The 21,235-nt window shown below is 42.6% G+C and overlaps 1 protein-coding gene, 1 long non-coding RNA gene and 1 pseudogene across 4 annotated transcripts in view; 2 read left to right on the top strand and 1 right to left on the bottom strand.

Annotated features, from left to right (window-relative positions):
• Positions 1 to 3,182: 3,182 nt before the first annotated feature.
• The window catches only part of SLC2A2 (solute carrier family 2 member 2), a 39,911-nt gene continuing 21,858 nt past the window's right edge, over positions 3,183 to 21,235 (top strand). For 2 of the 3 annotated variants that reach the window (XM_036017689.1, XM_028534447.2), the window contains exons 1-3: positions 3,183 to 3,320; positions 11,742 to 11,834; positions 14,996 to 15,258. In XM_036017689.1, coding sequence (XP_035873582.1) covers positions 3,309 to 3,320; positions 11,742 to 11,834; positions 14,996 to 15,258 — 368 coding nt within the window. In that variant the 5' untranslated portion in view covers positions 3,183 to 3,308. Of the gene's footprint in view, positions 3,321 to 11,739; positions 11,835 to 14,995; positions 15,259 to 21,235 lie in introns of all 3 variants that reach the window. The other variant, XM_036017688.1, reaches the window with a different exon arrangement.
• On the top strand, positions 7,847 to 11,337 carry LOC114490646 (annotated as a pseudogene).
• On the bottom strand, positions 11,765 to 18,984 carry LOC118498809. Its single transcript, XR_004901276.1, has 2 exons — positions 18,846 to 18,984; positions 11,765 to 11,876 (listed from the first exon to the last, which is right to left on the bottom strand). It is a non-coding gene; the product is annotated as an uncharacterized LOC118498809 (long non-coding RNA).

The following is a 21,235-nucleotide window of genomic DNA, read 5'->3' as shown; positions in this document are numbered from 1 at the left end:
AACAAATATTTATTGAGGATCTACTGTGTCCAGACACACAATCACTAGGGATAACAAGATGAGCAAAGTCTCTGCATTCATGGACCTTAGGTTGGTGGGAAAAGTCAGACCAAATAATAATGGACAAGTAAATAACATAATAACAGCAAGTAATAAAATTTAATACATTAATGCTTAGCAAATAAGTAAACATTTGATTTAAATTTTAATTAATTTATTAATAATTCACATATATTTTAATAATAAAACGGTAGTGAATAATTAAATGTCAAATATAAGTGCTATAAAGAAAATAAGGCAGAGTATCAGGCCTGATAAGGAGTTGCAAGGTTTAGGCGGTATCTACCTTAGTTAAGAGCCTGCTTGGAGTGTCTCTTAGTCATCCGAAATAGAGGAACCAGCCGCTTGTGAATCTGGGGTGCCGCGCTCTAGGCAGAGGCCCACCCAAGACAAAGGTGCTGAGCCTGGCACACGGTAACTGAGTGGTGAGTCCAGCGTAGCCGAGCCCAGAGGAGGAGGAGGCCAGTAGTAGGAGAGAGGTCTCAGAGTCAGGGAGGACTACCTCACACTGATCTCTTCAGGCCATGGTGACGAATGTGGGTATCCTTCCAAGAGTGACTGGGAAGCCTTTGGAGACTTTAAGCCAAGGGGTGTAATGGTCGGCGTTTAATTTTTAAATCAATGTTGGCTGCTCTGTCAAAGAGACTCTAAGACAAGAACTGGGGGCAGGGAAGCCAAGAAGCTGTGTATCACACACAGGAAACGCTGGTGGCTTGAACCAGGGAGGTACCTGTGGGGAAGGTGAGAGGCAGGCTACACGGGGGACAAGTTGGATTCGAAAATCCTAAAATACACTGGCCTTCTTCAGGGACTGGGACTCTCCCACACTTGCACTCCTGTTCAATGTGGTGACTCAGAGAAGCCTTTGCACTTCCCCACACCTGACCAGAGAGGAATGCCACATGCTGAGATAGCTGATTTCCTTGCTTCCCGTTTATAGCAATAAACTAAACTCTCATTTTGCTGAAAGGGAAAGATAGTCATGAAAAAATGAGGGGCGCTGTTTTCTTCCCTTGCGAACTCCCACCTAGAGCTGTTGGTATCTCCTATAAAGATTAAATTAAATGCAAAAGTAATCAGAATGTGACCTGAAGGGAAAGAACAATCACACAGTACTGGTTTCATCCCACCCAGCTGGGATCTCTGGGCAATTCTGGGCACTGGCACACCTCATTGAGTGGCCCTCACCCCAACAGCAAAGTGCAGAAAAAACCCTGACTTTAATTACGCATGGCAGGGAAACCAAAAAAAAAATGCATAGGTGCAGTGGGACCACAGCTCCTGGGGTGGGTGCTAAAGCGAACTCTCCTGAATGGAATGGAATTATCAGTTCCCCCAAGCCCTAAATAATCCACAAGCAAAATCACTGGGACTGAATTTTCTCCCCCTCCCACCTCGGATAAGATTTCAGCCCATCCCTAAAGGGTCAGAGGTTCCTCATTTCTGAGTGGAGCACAGAGGCCCTTGGCTATCGCGAGGAGGAAGCTACAGTTCCTGTGTCCTGTCCAGGGTTGCTGAGTGGGCAGGATGCAAAAGGCGACTACACCCAAGTGTGCAGCAGACCTCTCAAGGCCAGCGCTCTCTCTCTCTCTCTCTTTCTCCCTCTCGCTCTCCCTCTCTCTCTCTCTCTCTCTCTCTCTCCCCTCCCTCTCTCTCTTCTCTCTCTCTCTTTCTCCCTCTCTCTCTCCTCTCTCTCTCTCTCTCTCTCTCAAAGGAAAGTTCAAAGAACAGAGGTAGCTATCATTTTAGTCACACAAAGACTCCTACGGTGTCATGTCACTGGAAAAGCATTGTATCAGCAGCCCAAACTGGATGGAAAGCATCAGAATGGCTACCTGGGCTTCTGCAGCTCTGGTTTCAAGGCTGCCCTCCCAAAGCCAGGCTCGGCAGCACAGAACGCCTCAGGTTATGATTGCACAGGTTAATCCATGAGACATGCTGAAGCAGCACCTGGCACAAACAAGAGCTCAATAAAGATTAACTATCGTTGTTAACGATGTTTTTCTACAAAGAATTACTGTATTGTGTTTGCGTTTATGTTAGTTTCTGCTTATACATTAGGAGCTTCAAAGCATCTTATTTATCTCAAGCGTGTCTGAGCCTGGAACTGTGCTGGGCTCAATAAAAGGTTATGGTTTGAATTGAAATATTTACTCAGGGGTGACAGAAATGAAAAGAGGGTGGCAAAATAAAAAGCAGATGAAATCTGAATTTCCTTTACCTCTTCTTTATGTTATCTTCTGTTTCTCCATAACAACCCCTCAATTTTGCAACTCTCAATGACATTTCCTCTAACGGGAATGGTTCCAGTTGAGCCTCAGTGGGACCCGTGACACTAAGCACCAACCACAGTTCAAGCTCAGTCAATTTCGATGTTGCCAGGGCCCTCAGAAGGAATTGGATATCACAGAGGGTACACAGAAGGGCACGAGCTCAAGCAATATGAACAGATTTATTTGAGAACTCTACACTATTGCCTCCAAGTGCCTCCGGACATACAGGGAACCAATAATCACAATAGTAACACAATGACACCACTATTTGCAGAGCACCTAGGATATGTACTATGCTTAAACACTTTCACATATGACATTTACTCCACCCAACGAAACAAAGTATGTGTTCTGTTATTCTCAAACTAAAGCATAGAACAGTCACAACGAGCCACTGGCTTAAGGTCACACCACCAGTAGTAAAATGTTGAGATTCAAACCCATGTTCATAGCTCTCCAAAGCTCACTTGTGTAACCACTCAAGCCTACAAGAGCCTCTGGCCGCACAGCCCAGATCTGAAGCACAAACACCACAGCACCGGTGATCTGCTAGGCAGAGTGCAGTGCACCTCCCGTGCCCCTGTCTCTGTCTGCTGTCTCCAAAACACGGCGTGGCAGCCCAGCAGGTCTCATCTGCTTTTTTACCTGTCCCCGGAGACTGTTACACCTAAAATGTGACCACCTCTGGTTTGTAAACTTATGCCTAAAGGACCTACTCCTGTTTTTTTTTTTTTCCTGGAGGAACAAAGGTAATGCAACAAGTCTCTGAGTCAAAGCATGTATTGATTAGTCTCATCAATATTCAACATCCACTCAGACTTGGACTTTAAGTCCACTCTTTACTTGCCTTGCTCCTCCTCCTCTAAACTATAACCGATCTTGGGAAGCTGGAGAGACACAGGCAGGAGCCAGCTGGCTGCATGTGCTCCACTCACTACAGGACCTGGATTAACAGGAGGACTCTGACACCAGAAAATGACAGATCAGGTAAAGCGGTATTGTATTCATTTTACATCGTCTTTGAGAAAATGAATAGATGAAGTTTTCAAGTCAGTGAGCATATGGAGGATTTGGGGGATGTTCGGTGTAGCTAACCACACATCAAAGCTACTTCTCTTGCCAGTTTCATATTGGTGCTAAAAAGTCATATTTCTTATTCAGTAACTAGGATTTTAAGGGTATTTGCTCTGTATTCTGACTAGTCTGTGTAACTTCTTCTGAAATGATTCTGCATGACCATATTACTAAGGAATGTGTTTAAAAAAAAAGGCAGATTAACCTGGATCTAACTAATCATGAAAACTGGCATGAAATCTTCAGAAATGTCAATGTATGAAAACCCAGAGCTAGGACTGTTCTAGATTAAAGGAAACTGAGAACTGACAACTGAATGCAACAAGTGCTTGTAGGTCACGGACAGAGGAGGAAAACAGCTCTAAAGGACATATGGGCACAGCTGGGAAATTTTGAAAATGGGCTGCATATTAGATAATATTTGTATACCTAGTACTTCATTTGATATGGTAATGGCATTATAATTATGTAGGCGAATGTCTTTATTCTCAGTGAGTACATGCTGGGGTGTTTGGGAGTGAAGTGACACAAGTATCTTCACCTTGTTTTGAAATGAGGCAGACACAGCAACAACAACGTACACACAAGTGCACAGTGAGAGTTAACGGACTGTGGTATTGCCCATCGGTCAGCAGAGGCGAAGGTGAACGGAGTGCTCACGGCACTACTCTTTCAACTTCTCTGTAGATACGTATAAGACTTTTCAAAATAAAAGGGGGATAGTACCGTTGCTCCCTTCTAAGTGTCCCCCCACTGAATGCACCCACCCCTATACACAATCATGCAACAGGAAATCGGTGCCCCTCTTAAAGTGGAGCATCTCTTAACTCTGACCTGGTGAGAATGACTCTACTGAGCGTTTTCTTATGTCAGTAAGTGACAAGGCTGGGTGCACGCACTGGCTTCGAGGTGTGGTGTTGCTGCTTCTCTGCCCTGATGCCAGGATTAAGTTATTTAACTGAGCTTGGGTTCCTTTAGATTGTGATAAAATGAGAATAGATCGGGATATAACATAAGGATAGAATATAGAATATTCAGGATTATAATAGTTCTTTGCAATCAGAGAGTAGTTAAATGAGAGACTCAGATGACAAACATTTTAAAGTTAACAGTTGTATATTTATATAATACATATTTAAAGAATAATTAGGACATCATGATTTTCTACTATAGCCCAGGATAAAGCTAAAGCAGTTAGAACTTTGAAAATAATGTAAAGATAAATATTAAGTAAAGAACTACCCAGATGGTATGTAAATTTGGCAAAAATCATGAAGGTAGTGCTCAAGTAACTGAAGTTTGGAAGATGCTGCAAAACAGAAGATCACATGCTGACCACGCTGTAGGTACACAGCAGATGCTCAGGCTTCATGTAGAGCTATCATTGAATTCCCTTTGGCAGGGGGGCTAGAAATTATGTTGTAGGAATCTGTCTGAAAACTGAGGACTTGCCTAATAATGGAACCTAGAAGGAATGAGAATGGATGTAAAGCACAATGTTTCAGCTTTGTAAATCCACCCAGACTTGGAAAGAAGTGGGGTAAGCAGGAGAGGAAGGGTCAGAAGACTGGGCCCTCACTCTGGATGTGCTCAGTAATCACTGTGTGACTCAAACAAAGGATTTGGACTCAGCTTCTTCACTTGAAAAATGAAGAGATTTGGCTAGAATCCATTGGTCTCTAAGGTCTCTTTCAGCTTGAAAATCCTATAGCTTGATAGGCCCCTGACTTTTTCCAAGGGTTGGTGCAAGACCACCTTTGGGTTGGCATTTGGGGGCATGTGATTTAGAGGAAAGAGTATAAACTTCTTCCTATAGCTGCTGAAAATCTGCTGTTTTGTTTAACAGTGAAAATTTAACAATATCCACTCAGAGCTCCAATTCCAGCAGAATACCTGTTACTTACTTATTGCCTGTGTGTGTTGGACATCCCACTTAATCTCTGAGTCCTGGTTGCCTCGCCTGTAAGATGGCAAGAATTTCATGTACTTTACAGTACTGTTGTGAAAACTATTGGTGATGCATGAAAAGTTGACAGGTGGTTGTTTGGCAAGAAGGATGAATGAGATGACAATGATGTGATTAAAGAGGTCATTGTTTTATAGCCCTTTCACTATTTCTAGGAAGACCACATTATGTATCTTATTTTGTCGGTATAATAATACTATGCATTAGGGAATACTATACCCATTTTGGGGGCAAATCGTTATTCTACAAGTTACTGGCTTAACCTAGTCTAGTTATCTCTAAAGTAAGGATATTAATGGTGCCGTAATGAATGGTGTGATAGGCAGAATAATGGTCCTCCAAAAATGCCTACAACCTCATCCCCCAAACCTGTGAATATGTTACCTTATACAGCAAAAGGGAACATAGTCAGAGGCTTTTATGACTTTAATTCACAGGTTATATGACTTATAAATGTCATTGAGGTTATAGACCTTGAAATGGGGAGATTCTCCTGGATTATCCACATGGGCCAAATCAAATCCCATGAATTCCTTAAAGGGGAGAACTTTCCTGGCCGTGGTCAGGGTCAGAGAGATGCAATGTGAGGAGCCAACCTCCCCATTTCTGGCTATGAAGATGGAGGAAGGGTGCCACTAGCGAAGGGATGTGGTGGCCTCTAGAGCTGGGAATGGCCCTTGCTTTTCAGTCAGCACAGAAACACAGCCCCTGGTTCCACACCCATGAGGAACTAAGTTATACCATCAACGTGAATTTCCCCCACAGCCTCTGGAAAACAGCACAGCCTTCCCACACCTTGATTTTAGTCTGGTGAGACTCGCACCACCTTCTAACCTACTAGAACTATACAAGAACTAATTTGTGGTAGTTGAGCTACTGTCTTGATGGTGGTTTGTAGCAGCAGCAGCAGGAGAAAACTAACATGGGTGAATGAGATAATACACTTACAGCAGTGAACAAGCGTCCAACAGGCATGTTCACTGTTGTTAGGCCCTGAAGTTGTGTTTGCGTTGCACCTAATCAGATTGTCCCCAACCCAGTGATGGGTATTATCAGGGAAGGGAGTTAAAGCTCCCTTGAGGTGTCCCCAAGGCCTCCTCCCTGTTGATGATGGTCACTACCTGCAAATGGGATGAAATTCCCTCTCCCAGGAAGGAGCTGAAGGGGAAAAAGGATTTAAAGAGAAACTACCAACCACGTGAATGGAATCCCATCTTAACTTTGGCTGCCTGAACCACTGAGTTGTAGATGTCTAGTTACATTTTAGAGGATAATATGCACATCAAACCTCATATTGTGTGAGTGAAAGCATGTGTACATCTGTACATTTTACATATAATGTATTTTTAAATTTATTTATAATCATTGTGTTAATAATTATGTTTAAATATATGTATACATGCATATGATTCATATCTAATAAATAGATCATGTGTATTACATGACATATCCTTCTTTGTGTGTATGTGTGTGTGTGTATTCATACTCCATATAGTCATATTAGGGGTCAGCTTTGAAGTCCTTTCAGAAAAAGAGGTTTCTGGGAGGGAAAGTCCACTAGGTGCCATGTGTAATAGATTCTGAAGTAGTGGAAAGAGAAGGAGCAAACCTACAGAACTCCACCCCACTGTCACCCCAGAATTCCAGGTCAGTAGCAGGTCTGGGCTGAGGCCAGGGAGCCAAGCATATTACTTGCTCTCCAAGTAGAGTCTGGTTTTAGAGCCTCTGGACTAACTCCCAGGGCCCTCACGGTGGTTCTGTAATAACATTTGGTTGATGACCCAACATTTCTGATCTCCAGACTGATTGGGCAATGAAGGGTACTGGTTCATTAGCTATTTTTATACCAGGGTAGGAGAATTTACAATTATCCCCCAATATAGATAAAAACTGAAGCTCCTATTGGGGAAATGGTTTGGGTCACATACCTGCTAAGTATCCAAATGGAAACTGGAATTCATGTTGCGATAACTGTATTCTATGTTATTTAAAAATTTTAAATTATGTAATTATACATGAAATCGTTTCCTTATTAAATGTCTAATAATATAAATAAAAGAAAAAATACTCCCTTACTCCTCTTCTGCAATCTCACTTTTCTCCTCAAACATCATCCTCTCTTTTGTTTTTCAAGAAAATATTCTATAATTCTCTCCACCCCGGTGGCTGCAGCCTTCTGCCACTTTTGGGCCCAGCAGCCTAAAGAAAAAAAGAGATAAAGTCTTTTTAAAACCCAAAAGCTCTTTAAAACTTAAAAAAAAAAAAAAAATAAACAAAAAGAGAAAGAAAAGGCTAATCTTTTCTGGAAAACCCTGGGAAAGTCATTTCGTACGCTTCCAGCTGGCCTGCGCCCACCCAATGCCACCACCGCCGCCGCTGCACCTGGGCGTCAGTCGGTCCCGCCTGGAGGTCAGGGGGTGAGCGGCCCGCGTCCGCACACCTACGCTCCGGCAGCCCGTCTGCACTGCGTGGAAGCCCCAGCACTGGCCTCCCCACCAACCACGCATCCGCGCTGCCCTTTGCAGCTGGCCAGTCGGAACCCACAAATATTTTGTATCCCTCTTTCCTGGCTGCTGTAACGGTAAACCGCCAGGATCCCGAGGCCTATAGAGAGAGAGAAATGTGTGTCCCAGGGGCCGAGTGGGCACCATTTGGTTGCCTCTTTAAGAATTTTTATAATTTGGAGGGAAGTCTCCATTTTAATAAGTCTGTTTTTGAAATGTGGAGCTTCAGACCAGGACGGCCGAAAATGACAAACTCTCGGGGACAGCTGTGTTGCTTTTGCCTTTTGTCTGCAGTCTTGCAGTCTTGAACAACACGTCCAGGAATTCTCTGTCCCTCCTGCTTTGGAGCCAACTCCAGCTTCTCTGCAGTGTCACTCTGCCACCTGCGAGCCACAGCGTGGGCGCAGGCCGGGGCTCCCTGAAGAGCCCAGTTGTCCCGTGCGGTGCCTGTGAGAAGCCCTCCTGGCTAGCTTCAGGGTGGCGAGACCAGGGAGATGAAGGCTGCCGCCAGTCGTGACCCCATGGCCTCCCTCTATGTGGGTGGCCTGCACTTGGATGGCACCAAGGCCATGTCATAAGAAAGGTTCAGCCCGGCAGGGCCTGTGCTGTCCATCAGGGTCTGCTGCAAAAGGATCAGCAGCCACTGCCTTGGTTCTGCCTAGGCCAACTTCCAAAAGCTGGCTGGTGCTGAGCAGGCCTTGGATACCGTGAACTTGGATGTGACTAAGGGAAAGCCAATCCACATCGTTTGGTCTCAGAAGGACCCCTCTTTGAGAAAATCTGGGGTGAGAAACATTGTAATCAAGAGCCTAGACAATCTATAGATAACAAGGCACTTTATGATGCTTTTTCCACTTTTGGAAACATTCTGTCCTGCAAGGTGGTGTGTGAGAAGAATGGTTCTGAGGGTTACACCTTTGTTCACTACTGTACCCAAGGGGCTGCAGACAAGGCCCAGAAGGTGAATGCCATGCTCCTCGATGACTACAAAGTGTTCCTGAGCAGATTCAAGTCTCTAAGAGAATGGGAAGCTGACCTGAAGCCAAAGCCAAGGAGTTCACCAGTGGGTATATCAGACTTTGGGGAAGAACGGATGATGAGAATCTAGAGGTGCTGTTTAGTCAGTTTGGTAAGACCCTCAGTGTCAAGGTGATGAGAGATCCCAGTGGGAAGTGCAAAGGCTTTGGCTCTGTGAGTTATGAAAAACACAAGGATGCCAATAAGGCATGGAAGAGATGAATGGAAAAGAAATCAGTGGGAAGGTCATTTTTGTAGCCATGCACAGAAGAAAAATAGAATGGTAGACTGAATTAAAACAGATATTTGAACAGCTGAAACAAGAGAGAATTAGTCAATATCAAGGGTAGATCCTTACAATAAGAACCTGGATGACACCACTGATGATAAGTTAAGAGTTTTCTCCTTTCAGAACCATCACCAGTGCTAAGTAATGCTTCTCATCTGCTGAAGAGGCAACCAAAGCAGTCACTGAGATGAAGATGCACCGTGGGCTCCAAGCCACTGTATGTCTCTCTGACTCAGAGGAAGGAAGAGTGAAAGGCTTCCCTGACCAACCAGTATATGCAGTGGTTGGCTGGAATGAGAGCACTGCCTGCCAATGCCATCTTAAATCAGTTCCAGCCTGTAGCTGGCGGCTGCTTTGTGCCAGCAGTTCCATAGACTCAGGGAAGACCTCTGTATTACACACTTAACCAGTTGGCATAGATGAGGCCTAATCCATGCTGGCAGCAAGGTGGAGGCCTCACAGCTTCCAAGGAATGCCTAGTGCTATACGCCAGTCTGGGCCTCATCCAACTCCTTACCCTCTGGCTCCAACTGTAATGCTCAGGCCTCTCGTGGCCTCCCTACTTCTGCTCAGAAAGTTGGTTCTGAGTGCCTGGACCACTTGGCTATGGACTTTGGTGGGGCTGGTGGTGCCCAACAAGAGCTGACTGACAATTGCCAGTCTGGAGGTGTTAACACAGCTGTGCATTACTTACCATCTCGTGCTCCTGTGGCTGCTGCTGCCCCTTGGGCTATTGCACCGTACAAGTACGCCTCTGGTGTCCACAGCCTTCACCCTACCATTCCATTTTGCAGCAGCCTGCAGTTCATATACAGGGGCAGGAGTGCCTGACTACCTCCATGCTGGCCCCAGCACCCTTCCAGGAACAGAAGCAGATGATGGGAGAATGTTTGTTCCCACTTACCCAAACCATGCATTCAAACCTGGCCAGAAAGATTGCAGGAATGCTGCCAGAGATGCACCACTGCAGCAACTGCATGCACTGGAGTCCTCTGAGTCCTTCTGCTCCGAGGTGGATGAAGCTGGGGTGGTTCTATAGGCTTATCATGCCAGGAAAGAAGCTGCCCAGAGGTGGGTGCTGTTGCTGCTACTACCTGTTAGGCAAGAAAATAACCAATTCAAAAGCCAAAGAACCCCTCATGGAATTCAGCTCAAGGTTGAAACATTTCCTAGTTTGTTCTGTGGACCTCAACACCAAAAACCACAAACTGCAAATTTAATAGGTCATTTTGTATCAAAAGGTCAATTAGGAAGCACCTAGAATTTTTCCAATTAAAAGAATATATTGTCTGGTTCTGCTATTGTGGATTTTGATGTTTCCCCCCCTGGAAATTGGTTTTATTTGATATACCTTCAGTTTTTCAATTAAAAAAAACTCTAAAATGAGAAAAATGTATATTCTATGAATTGTATACAACATGCATAAATCAAAGATTACTCAGATTTAAGCCTTTGAAAAACGTTAATGACAGTACACAACTTCCTTTGTCATTAACGATGTCAGTACACGATCACATTATTCTTTTTAACTGCTGCATGGCATGTTGTATGTATCTGATGTATATATATTGTGATGTATTTGCATCTGTTTGACCATTTCTCACTGAATGACCTTAGGTTCTTTCCATAATTTTTGCTGTCACATACAAACACACACACACACAATGCTGCATCAGATATCCTTATACGTGACTCTGTGTGCATGATATGATTTCTCTTAAATGGTTAGATGTGCAATTATGTGTTGAAAAGGATAAATGTTCTGCCCCTTTCTACATTTTTATTTGTTTTTGTAGCTACAGGGAGTTGCAGGGAAAATAATATCCCTGGACCCACAACTCTAGGCTCAACTAGAGGAAAATCCTGAACGTACTACCTGGATAATGATGTGGACCATTACAAAGACTGGTCGAGCCCCTTGTATAAGTTCTGAGGTAGTTTTGTACCGTAGCCACGTCCAGGAGCTCCCTGTCTCTTTGTTATTGGTGCCTTATTTCCTTTCTCTCCATGATGTAAATGTTTTTGTCTTAGTTTCCTTCAGTTAGTAATGATTCTAGTTCTCGATTCTGATTTTGAATCAAGTACATATATACAGGGTCCGGCAGAAGTAAGGCCTGCTTGAATGTGGCTGACAGGGTAATAATATGGATGAAATAACTTACAGTTTTAATTTGAACATTTCACCTGAAATATCATATGGTGTGCTTGAGTGTGATATTTTTATGTTACAGAATTACCTGTTCATGATTTTGTAATAAAAAGGGGTGTTATTTGTGCCGGATCCTGTACACACACACACACACACACACACACACATTTTTGATTCCAGCCCTGGAAGAAGAGTACCAACTCTTTTCATCTTCAGCAGTGTAAGAGAAGTAATGAATGGCTCTCCCATTCTGGTATAAATGACTCTGCCAGGGGCATAGGGCTCACTGTGAGTATCAAGGCATGAGAACCAGACCGTGGAGCCTGTCAGAAGTCCGAGCTGTGGCATGATGGGAGATGGGTGACTGACTTGCCTGGCATTTCCCGGCCCTGTGTTTCATTCCCTACAGATCACCGGGACCTTGGTTTTCACTGTCCTCACTGCCGTGCTGGGTTCCTTCCAGTTTGGATATGACCTTGGTGTGATCAATGCCCCTCAACAGGCAAGTGATACATGCACAATTCAAACCTCTTTCTGGAAATTTCTGTCAATATCAGAAAGATATCTGTTTCTCATGTGAAGAAATAAAGTGTGCCCATGCGGGGAACATGGGGTCATCCCAGCCTTCTGTCAGGGATAGTGCGCATGGTTCCAGAGCCTGTAACTTGGCTTTGACTCCTCTTCACTTCATAATCTTCAGAAGAATATAAAGAGCAATAAATAATTATTGATCTTTGCTTTTTGCTAAACCCACAAGAAAAAAAAAACACCTTTAACCAGATTACCTTGTGCCTTAGGATATTTTTTTAAAAGTTAATAGCTTATGGCAGCATCATTCAGACCTCTCAGCTGTATACTAAGGTCAATGCCAGGGAACGGGAGGAAACTCTAGAAGGGTATGTTTCATTCTGTGCACAAACATCTATTGAATACCAACTCACTGTGCATAAAGAGTTTTAACATATGATCTCCCCAGTTTGACCCTCCCAATAGTCCTACACTCATTTCTAGGCCACATTAAAACCTTTAGGAGCATTAACACTAGAAGAGATTCTAGTCCTCTGCATTCCTGTCTTCTACGGGTGCTTTGAAGTAAAATAATACAAAACTTAAATAATTGTCAAGAAGTTCCACAATACATGGATTTTCCCCATGATGACCATTTGGATGGGTATTTTTAAAAGTATCAAATAATTTCCATCATTTTTCTCATTTATTTTATGCATCCCTACTCTGGTACCCAGTGAATAGACAGGAGAGAGATGTCATTTTTCTCAGCTCTCACAGCCTAAAATTGAGTGGGAGGAGCCAGGACTTGAGTCCCACTGCCCTAATTCACACTGTCAGGTCACTTAGTATGGGATTGATGTCTTGTTCCTCTTCCTATCACCAAGGCCAAGCACAAATGATGGGTATAAAGAAGTTCAATCAAGTGTTTAGTGAAGGAGAAAGAGAAAATGAGAGCTGGTGGGAGTGGGGGAGGCTGGCAAAGATGAAAATACAGACTTCTGTTGGGCACCTTCTGCAAATCAATCATATTTTTATCTGCTTCTTTTCCAACATTAGACTCCAAGGAAAATGTAAGATCTCACAAGGGGTGAGCATGTGAAATGCGTGCTCACCAGTCAGTTCATCCCCTGAATTGAGTTGCTCCTTGGACCAACAGCTATGCTCTGGTCAAGTGCCATGTGTCTCATGACTGGCAGACCTCGCTGAGGCTGGGAGATTTAGGAAATAACACTGGGGGAGGGGATATCTTTTTTTGTGGGTGATGGCAACATGTGCCAGTTTAGCAGGTTTTCTGAAATTTGGCTCAATATCACTGTAATTGGCAGGGCCTCTTTTTGTGGAAGACTGTTTCAAATCCTCATTTAAAGCACCCTTTCTAGTCTTAGAGGGAAACTTAATCTAAGGCTTCCTCTCCTTCGATCACAGTCCTAGGTCCAGACCTGAAGGCGGTAATTACCCTTCAGGGGAATTGGGCTTAGTGCCTTCCCTGTAACCCCTTTCTTTAAACACTGTTACATTATAATAGTCAGGTCCATTTCTTTTTATTAGCAGAATGACATTTAGGATTGTTTTAAGGTATGTATAAATCACATTTTCTATGATTATGAAAAACTACACATGCCTGTTGCAGAAAGTATTAGGAAAAAATCACCTGTAATTATTCTATCACATGGAGCAGACTGCTGAGAACATTTTGGGTATTTTCCTTACAGCTGCTTTTCTATGTCCGAGTACATTATCTATAAAGTGTGACCTTTGACTGAGGGAAATGTCTTGGTCCAACTTCTTTTATCATAAGAGGATGTCAATTCTTCCCCTCACTCAGCTGACTTTCCCAAGTAGTCCTTCACCCACCACTGGCAGCCTAGGGCAGTAGGGCAGCTGCATTCCAGGTCCTTGTCAAAGGTCCTCCCTGACGGCCTTATTCACGGCTGCTGAATAATGACCAAGTCGCCGTTGAGAGAAATGACAGGCTCTCGGGAAGAGAGCCTGAAGGATGTGCCTTTTCTCCATCATACTTTCATATGATCTTTGCCTCTACTGAAACACATTATAAAGTATGGCTCCGTGAAGTTTAGTTTTGAATATTGTTCATTCTATTACACACTGAACTCGATGAGGAGCCGTAGGTCTCAACATCTTCTGGGGGCCACTGAGTATTTTTAATCTTTGGAATTCATCAGCAAATATGACCATTTTTCTCCCTACCCATCAGCTGCTAGGAAGTTTGATTGCTAAATTATAGTTCACTTCTAGCAAGGATATAGCACCTAGTGTTTGAATTTTGTAAAATGACCCTATTTCAGGTCTCATCTTTCCCAAATTTTTTAAATATCACTTTTATGTTTCCATTACAATATTTACATAAGTCAATTTAAATCCTGTTGTGTAAGGGTAACACTGGTGTGGAAATGTATCTTTTTAGCCTGCAGAATATTTTCACTTTGAATAGTAGACACTTACAATTTGAAAATTTTTACATAAAAACCCATATTTCCAACTTCTTTTTAAAAATGAAAGGTCATCAACACTAGTCTCAGGTTTGCAGCTTCCTCCTTCAGAGGGGATGAATTCCGTCCAGTGCCACGGTCCTGCTCACTCGCTGTTACACCCTCAACAGTAAAGAAGGCATTTCAGTCCTGTCATCAAGGTTCTCCTCGTTTATTTGTTCCTGCTTGCTTCCTGTTGGCACCAGAATCTGTGACCTCCGTTTTATAGGATATGGTCAACTATAAATAAATCTACAAGTGTTTGTATGTGTGGAAGGCACATAGTTGAGACAATCCTGTTTAAACACCTAACAAGTACTTTAAAGAAAAAAAACTAACAGGCAACATAGAACCAGAGGCATAGAAACATGGAGCAGACTGACAGCTGTAAGAGGGGAGGGGAGGGGCGGGGGGACTGGCTGAGAGAAGATGAAGGGATTAGTCACAGAACGTGTATGTGTGACCCACGACGTGAACAACAGTGTGGGGGAGGGCTGTGGGAGTGGGGGGCGGGCTGGGTAGAGGGGAGCAAAGGGAAAATAACTGACACAACTATAATAGCATAAACAATAAAATATTTAAATTAAAATTTTCTAAAAAGAAAAAACAAAAATATGTAAAATGTTTGAAATGTTGGAGTTATTTTTTAATTTTATTTCCTCAGGTAATAATAGCCCATTATAGATATGTTTTGGATATGCCACTGGATGACCAAAAGGCTATCAACAATGATGCTATTGACAGTACAGAGGGACTGCCTACCAAACCACACTTCCTAACTCCAACACCAACCCCCTTGGCTGAAGAAGAGCCTGTGACATCTTCTGGCCTCGTCACCATGTACTGGTCCCTGTCTGTGTCCAGCTTTGCAGTTGGTGGAATGATCGCATCATTCTTTGGAGGGTGGCTAGGGGACCAGCTTGGAAGGTAGGCAAATTTCACAAACTGACGCGATCACTGACTGGCAGTGACCTCGGAACACTGCAGATGGCTCGTCGAAACACTAGAAAAACATACACAGAGACAACCAGGTCCTGTGGGGAAGTAGGAACGGAATGACCACTCTCTCTAGTGGGGAGTGCCATGGCCACCCTCCCTAGGGGAGAGCGCCCCTAAGGGAGAACGCCTCGTTCTCCCGCCCGAGCAGGCTTTTATTGGGTTCGTTTGTATAAGAATTCAGGTAAAGCTCCTTACTCATTGCCAGGAAGTAAGGAACAAACAATAGATGACAAGGAAGTCTGAGGGCCTATTTTGAGTCAGGGTCAAAGAGCTGTAAAACTTTGAGGAACAAACTTACTTCTTCCCTGGACCCTTATCATTCAACTGAGAGCATTCTAAACAAAGGTTTCACAGGAATTTACATATTCTTTCTTAGGCCTGATCACCCAGGGAACCCACACTTTCCAGCACAGGGCTGCACCACCTTCTGTCATTGTTTCAGGCTTAGGTGGAGCAAGGGAACTAAGGCAGCCAAGAGATTAGGAGATTTTCTTGCAGACAATGAGGACTCGGGCTATGTCAAAGCTGAGGGACAAGGGTCTATCACCCCCTTTTGCTGTAGCCCCCAAAGTCCTTCCTTGGGGGCCTCCCACGTGATCGTGCCTGTCTTAGATTGTTCCCCCCTTGGGGAATCTTACCCATCATTGGCTAACCAATCATGCACTGGGGACCAGGCAGGGTGAAGTAAAAGGAGCAGAAGCAGCGCTCCTGCCAGGGAGATAAGCTTTTGTCTCCTTGGTGGCTTATGGTCCAAGGTCATTCCCTCAGCCTTAGCCTTGGTGGGGGTTATAGCTTCTGATACCAGGCAGGGAGGTTCCCAACAACAAATAAGCATAAGCACAGAAACATTAGTATTTTGGGTTTATTAGAATTGGCTTAGATAGAAATCATCTTTCTTTTTGTGGAATAGTTTCACAGTTATTTTTTCAATGTGTGACCCTATAAGTTAGGTTGGTGTTGAACCAAGTAATGGAAAAAGCTGTTGCACCAATCTGCTTAATTGTGGAGACACTTACAGAAAAAGTAAGTTCAGTGGAATACTGCCTTGGTTCTTGGTTTCTAAGTCATAACGTATACTATGAAACAACCAAACAAATGATTAACTCAGGAGCACAATGGAGGAACCAAGAGTAAAATTTTTTAACCAGGGAGTCCATTGTTTGCCTCACCATATCTCAGACACCCAGTTTTTCCTCTTCAAATTGGAACTTGGCATTTGGAGCAGTCAGGTGCTAAGATCAAGTTAACATTCCCCAGCCCCCAACTGCCGAGACACTTAGCATGGGGTTTATAGCTGCTGTTACTGCTGTTTCAAACCCCAACCAAAGATCAAGCCAGTGGTGTCTCCATTTCTCTATTCTGGTTTCTATGAGGTGTTTCGGACTAAAAACATCAGCGGAACTCCTCTACACCCAAATTTTACTCAGTCATGTGACATACTAAAGCTCTTGGGATCCCCTCAGCCCCCATAAAGAGGAAAAAAATAAAATTAGAAAATCAAGTGATTATTTCTTTAAATGTGTTTTCTACTCATTAAGTCTACCTTTTGTTTATTAGTTACCTTTTTCTGGTGATGAAAAAGACGTAAAATTTAGAAAATTCAGAAACCTTTAAAAATGTAAACGATATAGGCTAAGATATAACTGTCTTAGTAATTCTGGATCACACTTTATTTAGTTTTTGAAATTTCTACTTTAAATTATAATTTTATCCCTCTGGTTATAAAATTCTGATAACTTTTTTCTCTTATACTAGAGTTTTAGAACTAGAGTTCTATAATAAAACTGTAAGAAATTTTCTTAAGTAATAGGCAGTGGCATGGGAACCCAAGCTTTCTTCTTCTTTTTTTTAATTTGAAAGGGACTTTTCTCTACCATAAAAGAAAAATGATCGGTTCCTCATATTTTTATCAACTTACTGGAGTTTAGCTGAACTTTAAACAGGAATCCATAAATTACAGAGTTAATAAACTGGCTCATCATTAAAAAATCTAAATCATTTTATTTTGTACCAAATTGGTTTAAACAATAACCAGTAACTGGAAATTTTTCTAGATTATTTTTTTAAAAAATAAAATTAATCAAAATTAAATAAAAATTTTAAGTACGGACAAGCTAAGTCTTTTAGCAAGTAGTGATGCTTTGTACTTCTTCCCATTGCCAAGAAGAAATATCAGCCCTTGCTGTCTCTCATGTAGGAACAAGGACCTGAGAGGTCCAGTGACTTAATTTGAAACATTCAGTGTCCTAGCGACAGAATTAGGATTTATGTCCTCTCATCTCTTAGGAGTTAACACTAGCACTGGTCACACCCCAAAACAATGTCAAATGACCAGTTATCAAATGACTAAAAGTGAGGCTTCCTCCAGCTCTCAGTGGAAAAATGATTCTCCATGAGAAACAGCCATAAAATTAATAATTTTAACTTAAAAATTAACACAAAAGAGTTTTGTTTCTCCTATAAAACTGTTTTTCTAGGGGTGACTTGCTCAGAAATGGCATGATTTTTCTTGTTGCCAGAGTCATTACTTCACCAGTTAGAAGTAAATAAATGAAAATGTATTTTTCCATTACTGCTTTTACTTGTATAATAGCCAGTAGATATCTGTGGGCATTATTTTTCAGTTTGGGTTCTCAGGATCGAGTTTTCCAAGCCTATGGGTTTACAGTTTAATTGCAAGAGTGTGACAGGGTGACCGCGGTCTGTGCAATCCGCACTGCCTCGGAATGCTTTCTTTCTTCTGTATGGAAAACGGAACTCACCAAAATGAAGCATTACCCTTTGGTTTCACGCAGATCAAGTCTCAGCTGTGTCACTTAATAGTTATGTGAAAATGAGCAAGTTACCTAAGTTCTCTAAGATGTTTTCTTCCCATCTGCAATGTGACAGGGCGGGGTTGAGGGGGGGGACCCCCACCTTGTGGCATTGTTGTGAGTGCTGAAAGAGAAGGAATGTAAGGGTTTAGCAGACGCCTGGGGCAGAGGAAGCAGGCAGCAAATGCAGACTTACTTTGACATGATGATCGTGAGAACAACAACGGCAATGATGAAGACCCTGCTAACAGTAGTTAGAGCAAGATTTAAAGAAATATACTTCCTTCTCCTTGATTCAACCATTTCAAGTACTTTTAGATGATTTTTCTTGGCCATTTCCCACATCTGAGCAGAAGTTAAAATCCTTTAAGTTGTATAAAGTGCTCCAGTATCCAGTGGTAGTAAGGAAGAGGGGCTTTAGAGCAATCTGGTATCAAAAATACTTCCAGGTTCTCTCCTTTAGGACTTTTTAAAAATCTACCCCAACTCTGACAAGTCAAATAGACTATGAACTAGCTAGAAACAATTTTTAAATATAACTTATTGTATTTCCTGCCCTCTATCCTCGCGTAGAGAAAGAGCACTTCGCAGAGAAAACCCGTTTTCTGGTCTGCAGCTCTGAAGCTGACCAGCTCTGAGTCACTGGTTCCCCTGCCTTTGAGTAGCTGGTAATTCCCACACATCGCCACTCCAATGACTTACCACACACTTAGTGCCTTGAAACAACAACACACACTTATTTCCTCGCAGTTGTGGAGGTCAGAAGCCCAAGTTCAGTTTCACTTGGCTGAAGTCAAGGTGTCAGCAGGGCCGGTTCCTTCTGGAGGTTCAGAAGGAAGAATCCATTTCCTTGCTCTTGTCCAGCTTCCATAGTCCTGGGCTTGTGGTCCTTCCTCTACTTTCAAAGCACATGAGTCCACTCTCTGCTTTCATCACCATATCGCCTTCTCTCCTGCCTTCCTCTTATAAGGACCCTGTGATTACATAGTTGGGCCCACCTGCATAATCCAGGATAATTTCTTCATCTCAAGATCCTTAATTCAATCACATCTAGAAAAGCCATTTTATCTTATATTGTGACTTATTCCCAGGGTATGAGGATTAGTTTGCCGAGTATAGAGGGATGTTATTATTCAGTCTATCGCATGGTTGTTGGGCAATCATTGCAGTATGAAATTTCATAGTTTTACTCTCAAAAAAGTGTTTGGTGTTAAAGATACTTGCTTAGGAAAACTCACTTTTTAAAGTCTTTTAAACTCTTTTAAACATTGAAAGAGAACAGGACAAGATGCTTACCTTCTTTGTAGCACACACATTTCCATGCCTGTCCACTCAGATTATTTCACTGACCTTATCATCATCTACTTTGAAGGAGATTTCTTTGTACCTCACTTTTCATGTAATAGGAATAAATATCTTAAAATGTCAAATTTCATATGATTAATTTCAAAAATGTTTTTATTGCTGTTGTCAGCTGTTTTACACATTTTATATAAGTTAACATTAATTCATGGGTTCTGAAAATATGCTGACATACAATTTTAAAATAAGAATAATTATAACTCTCTATGATAACGTTTATTGAAAAATTGTGACGGAGAGTTGTAACCCACCCCACCATTCTTTTGACGTTGTTTCTATAAGTGCCGACTCTAATATGTAGCTTGTAGACGAACAGCGTGTTTGTACAAGAAGCATAGGAACTAATTTCAAAAGATACAGACCCCAACCTTCAGGAAATCTAGTGCTGGGACATCTGCTGACCTTCAACCGTGGAGCCAGGATGACATGAAGCCAGGATGACTAAACCAGGATGGTGCACACCGGACCATCACTTGCCTTACCAGAATGGACTGTGCTGAATAGAGAACTTTCAGCTCCCTCCTTCAATCTCTTTCTTTGTTGTGTCCCCCTTTGCCTCCTTTTAAAAACCTCTGCCTCTACTGAGAGATGGAGATGGGCTTTGAGACATGAGTCCTCCATCCTCCAGGTGGCCAGCATCTGCAAATAATCACTTTCCTTTACATCAGCACCTGCCTCTTGACTATTAGCTTTCATAGAGGCAGGCAGCTCTGGACCTGCTTTCTGCATCTGGTGATGCAGATGGGACTATGTGGACCCCAGTAAGGGCTGGAGAGGTCCCAGTGGCTTGCGGCAGGCTGACCCCATGGTAGGGATTGCAGAAATCCCCCAGTTCTTTATCTCGGGAACTCTCTCTGTTCTCCCTCTCAAGGCCATCAGCCGCTTTTAAACGCTTTGCTGATGAAATGAAGTAAGTCTCTGGGGAGTTGACAGGTTCCAGCTGGAGAGTTAATGGACTCCAGTCTTAATAGTTGTGTTTTATTTGGAATATTATTATTCAGAGAAATTTGCATGGGACTCATACTGCTTTCTAATTATCTGTTAGTTTTGTTTCTCTGTTCCTGGGCAGAAGGAAGTCAGTTTCAGTTTGAGAGCACTCCTCTGTTTATCTTGGTTACAGTTATTCTTTGCTTGTTTTCTTATCTTTTGGGAAACTTGGTTGGATGTTTTCTGTTTTGTATACCCCCAGAATCTTCTGCCTCTGCTGTTCCAGCTGTGCCATTTGGGCCTTTAACAGTTATTCACTATACCAGTTGATGTGAGATAGTGTCTCTGCTGTTTGGGCTTTTGTGTATTTGTGGTACCAGTTGGTATTAGATAATGGCTCTGCTATTTGGGCTTCATGTCATTTGGATCTTGTCAGGGTCATTTGTAGTACCAGGTGGTATGAGATAAGACTCTAAAGCTAGTGTCTCATTTCCTTCTTTTAGAGGACTTAACGTGAGAATACTAGTTTGCTTGAATTTTGTCTTTGCTTTAGGTTTTGTTTTTGTTTCTGTTTTGAAAGGAATGGGCTCAGTCTCAGTCTTGAAATGTTTACTAAGCTTCTGGTAAGTAGAATAAGAGCTCTAATATTGTTACACCATAAGGATTCTATTCAGAAGGAATTTAAATTGTTTAAAGAAGGAAAAAGATCTCACTCCCTCCTCAGACAGTAAAAAGCTCGGGAAGCAAAAAAAATGAAAAAATGTGTCTTTCAAACACTCTGAATCCACCTTCTGGAGGCCCAG

Source organism: Phyllostomus discolor, chromosome 2 (genome assembly GCF_004126475.2).
Source record: "Phyllostomus discolor isolate MPI-MPIP mPhyDis1 chromosome 2, mPhyDis1.pri.v3, whole genome shotgun sequence".
Taxonomy (NCBI): domain Eukaryota; kingdom Metazoa; phylum Chordata; class Mammalia; order Chiroptera; family Phyllostomidae; genus Phyllostomus; species Phyllostomus discolor.
This window is presented reverse-complemented; position numbering and strand designations above follow the sequence as displayed.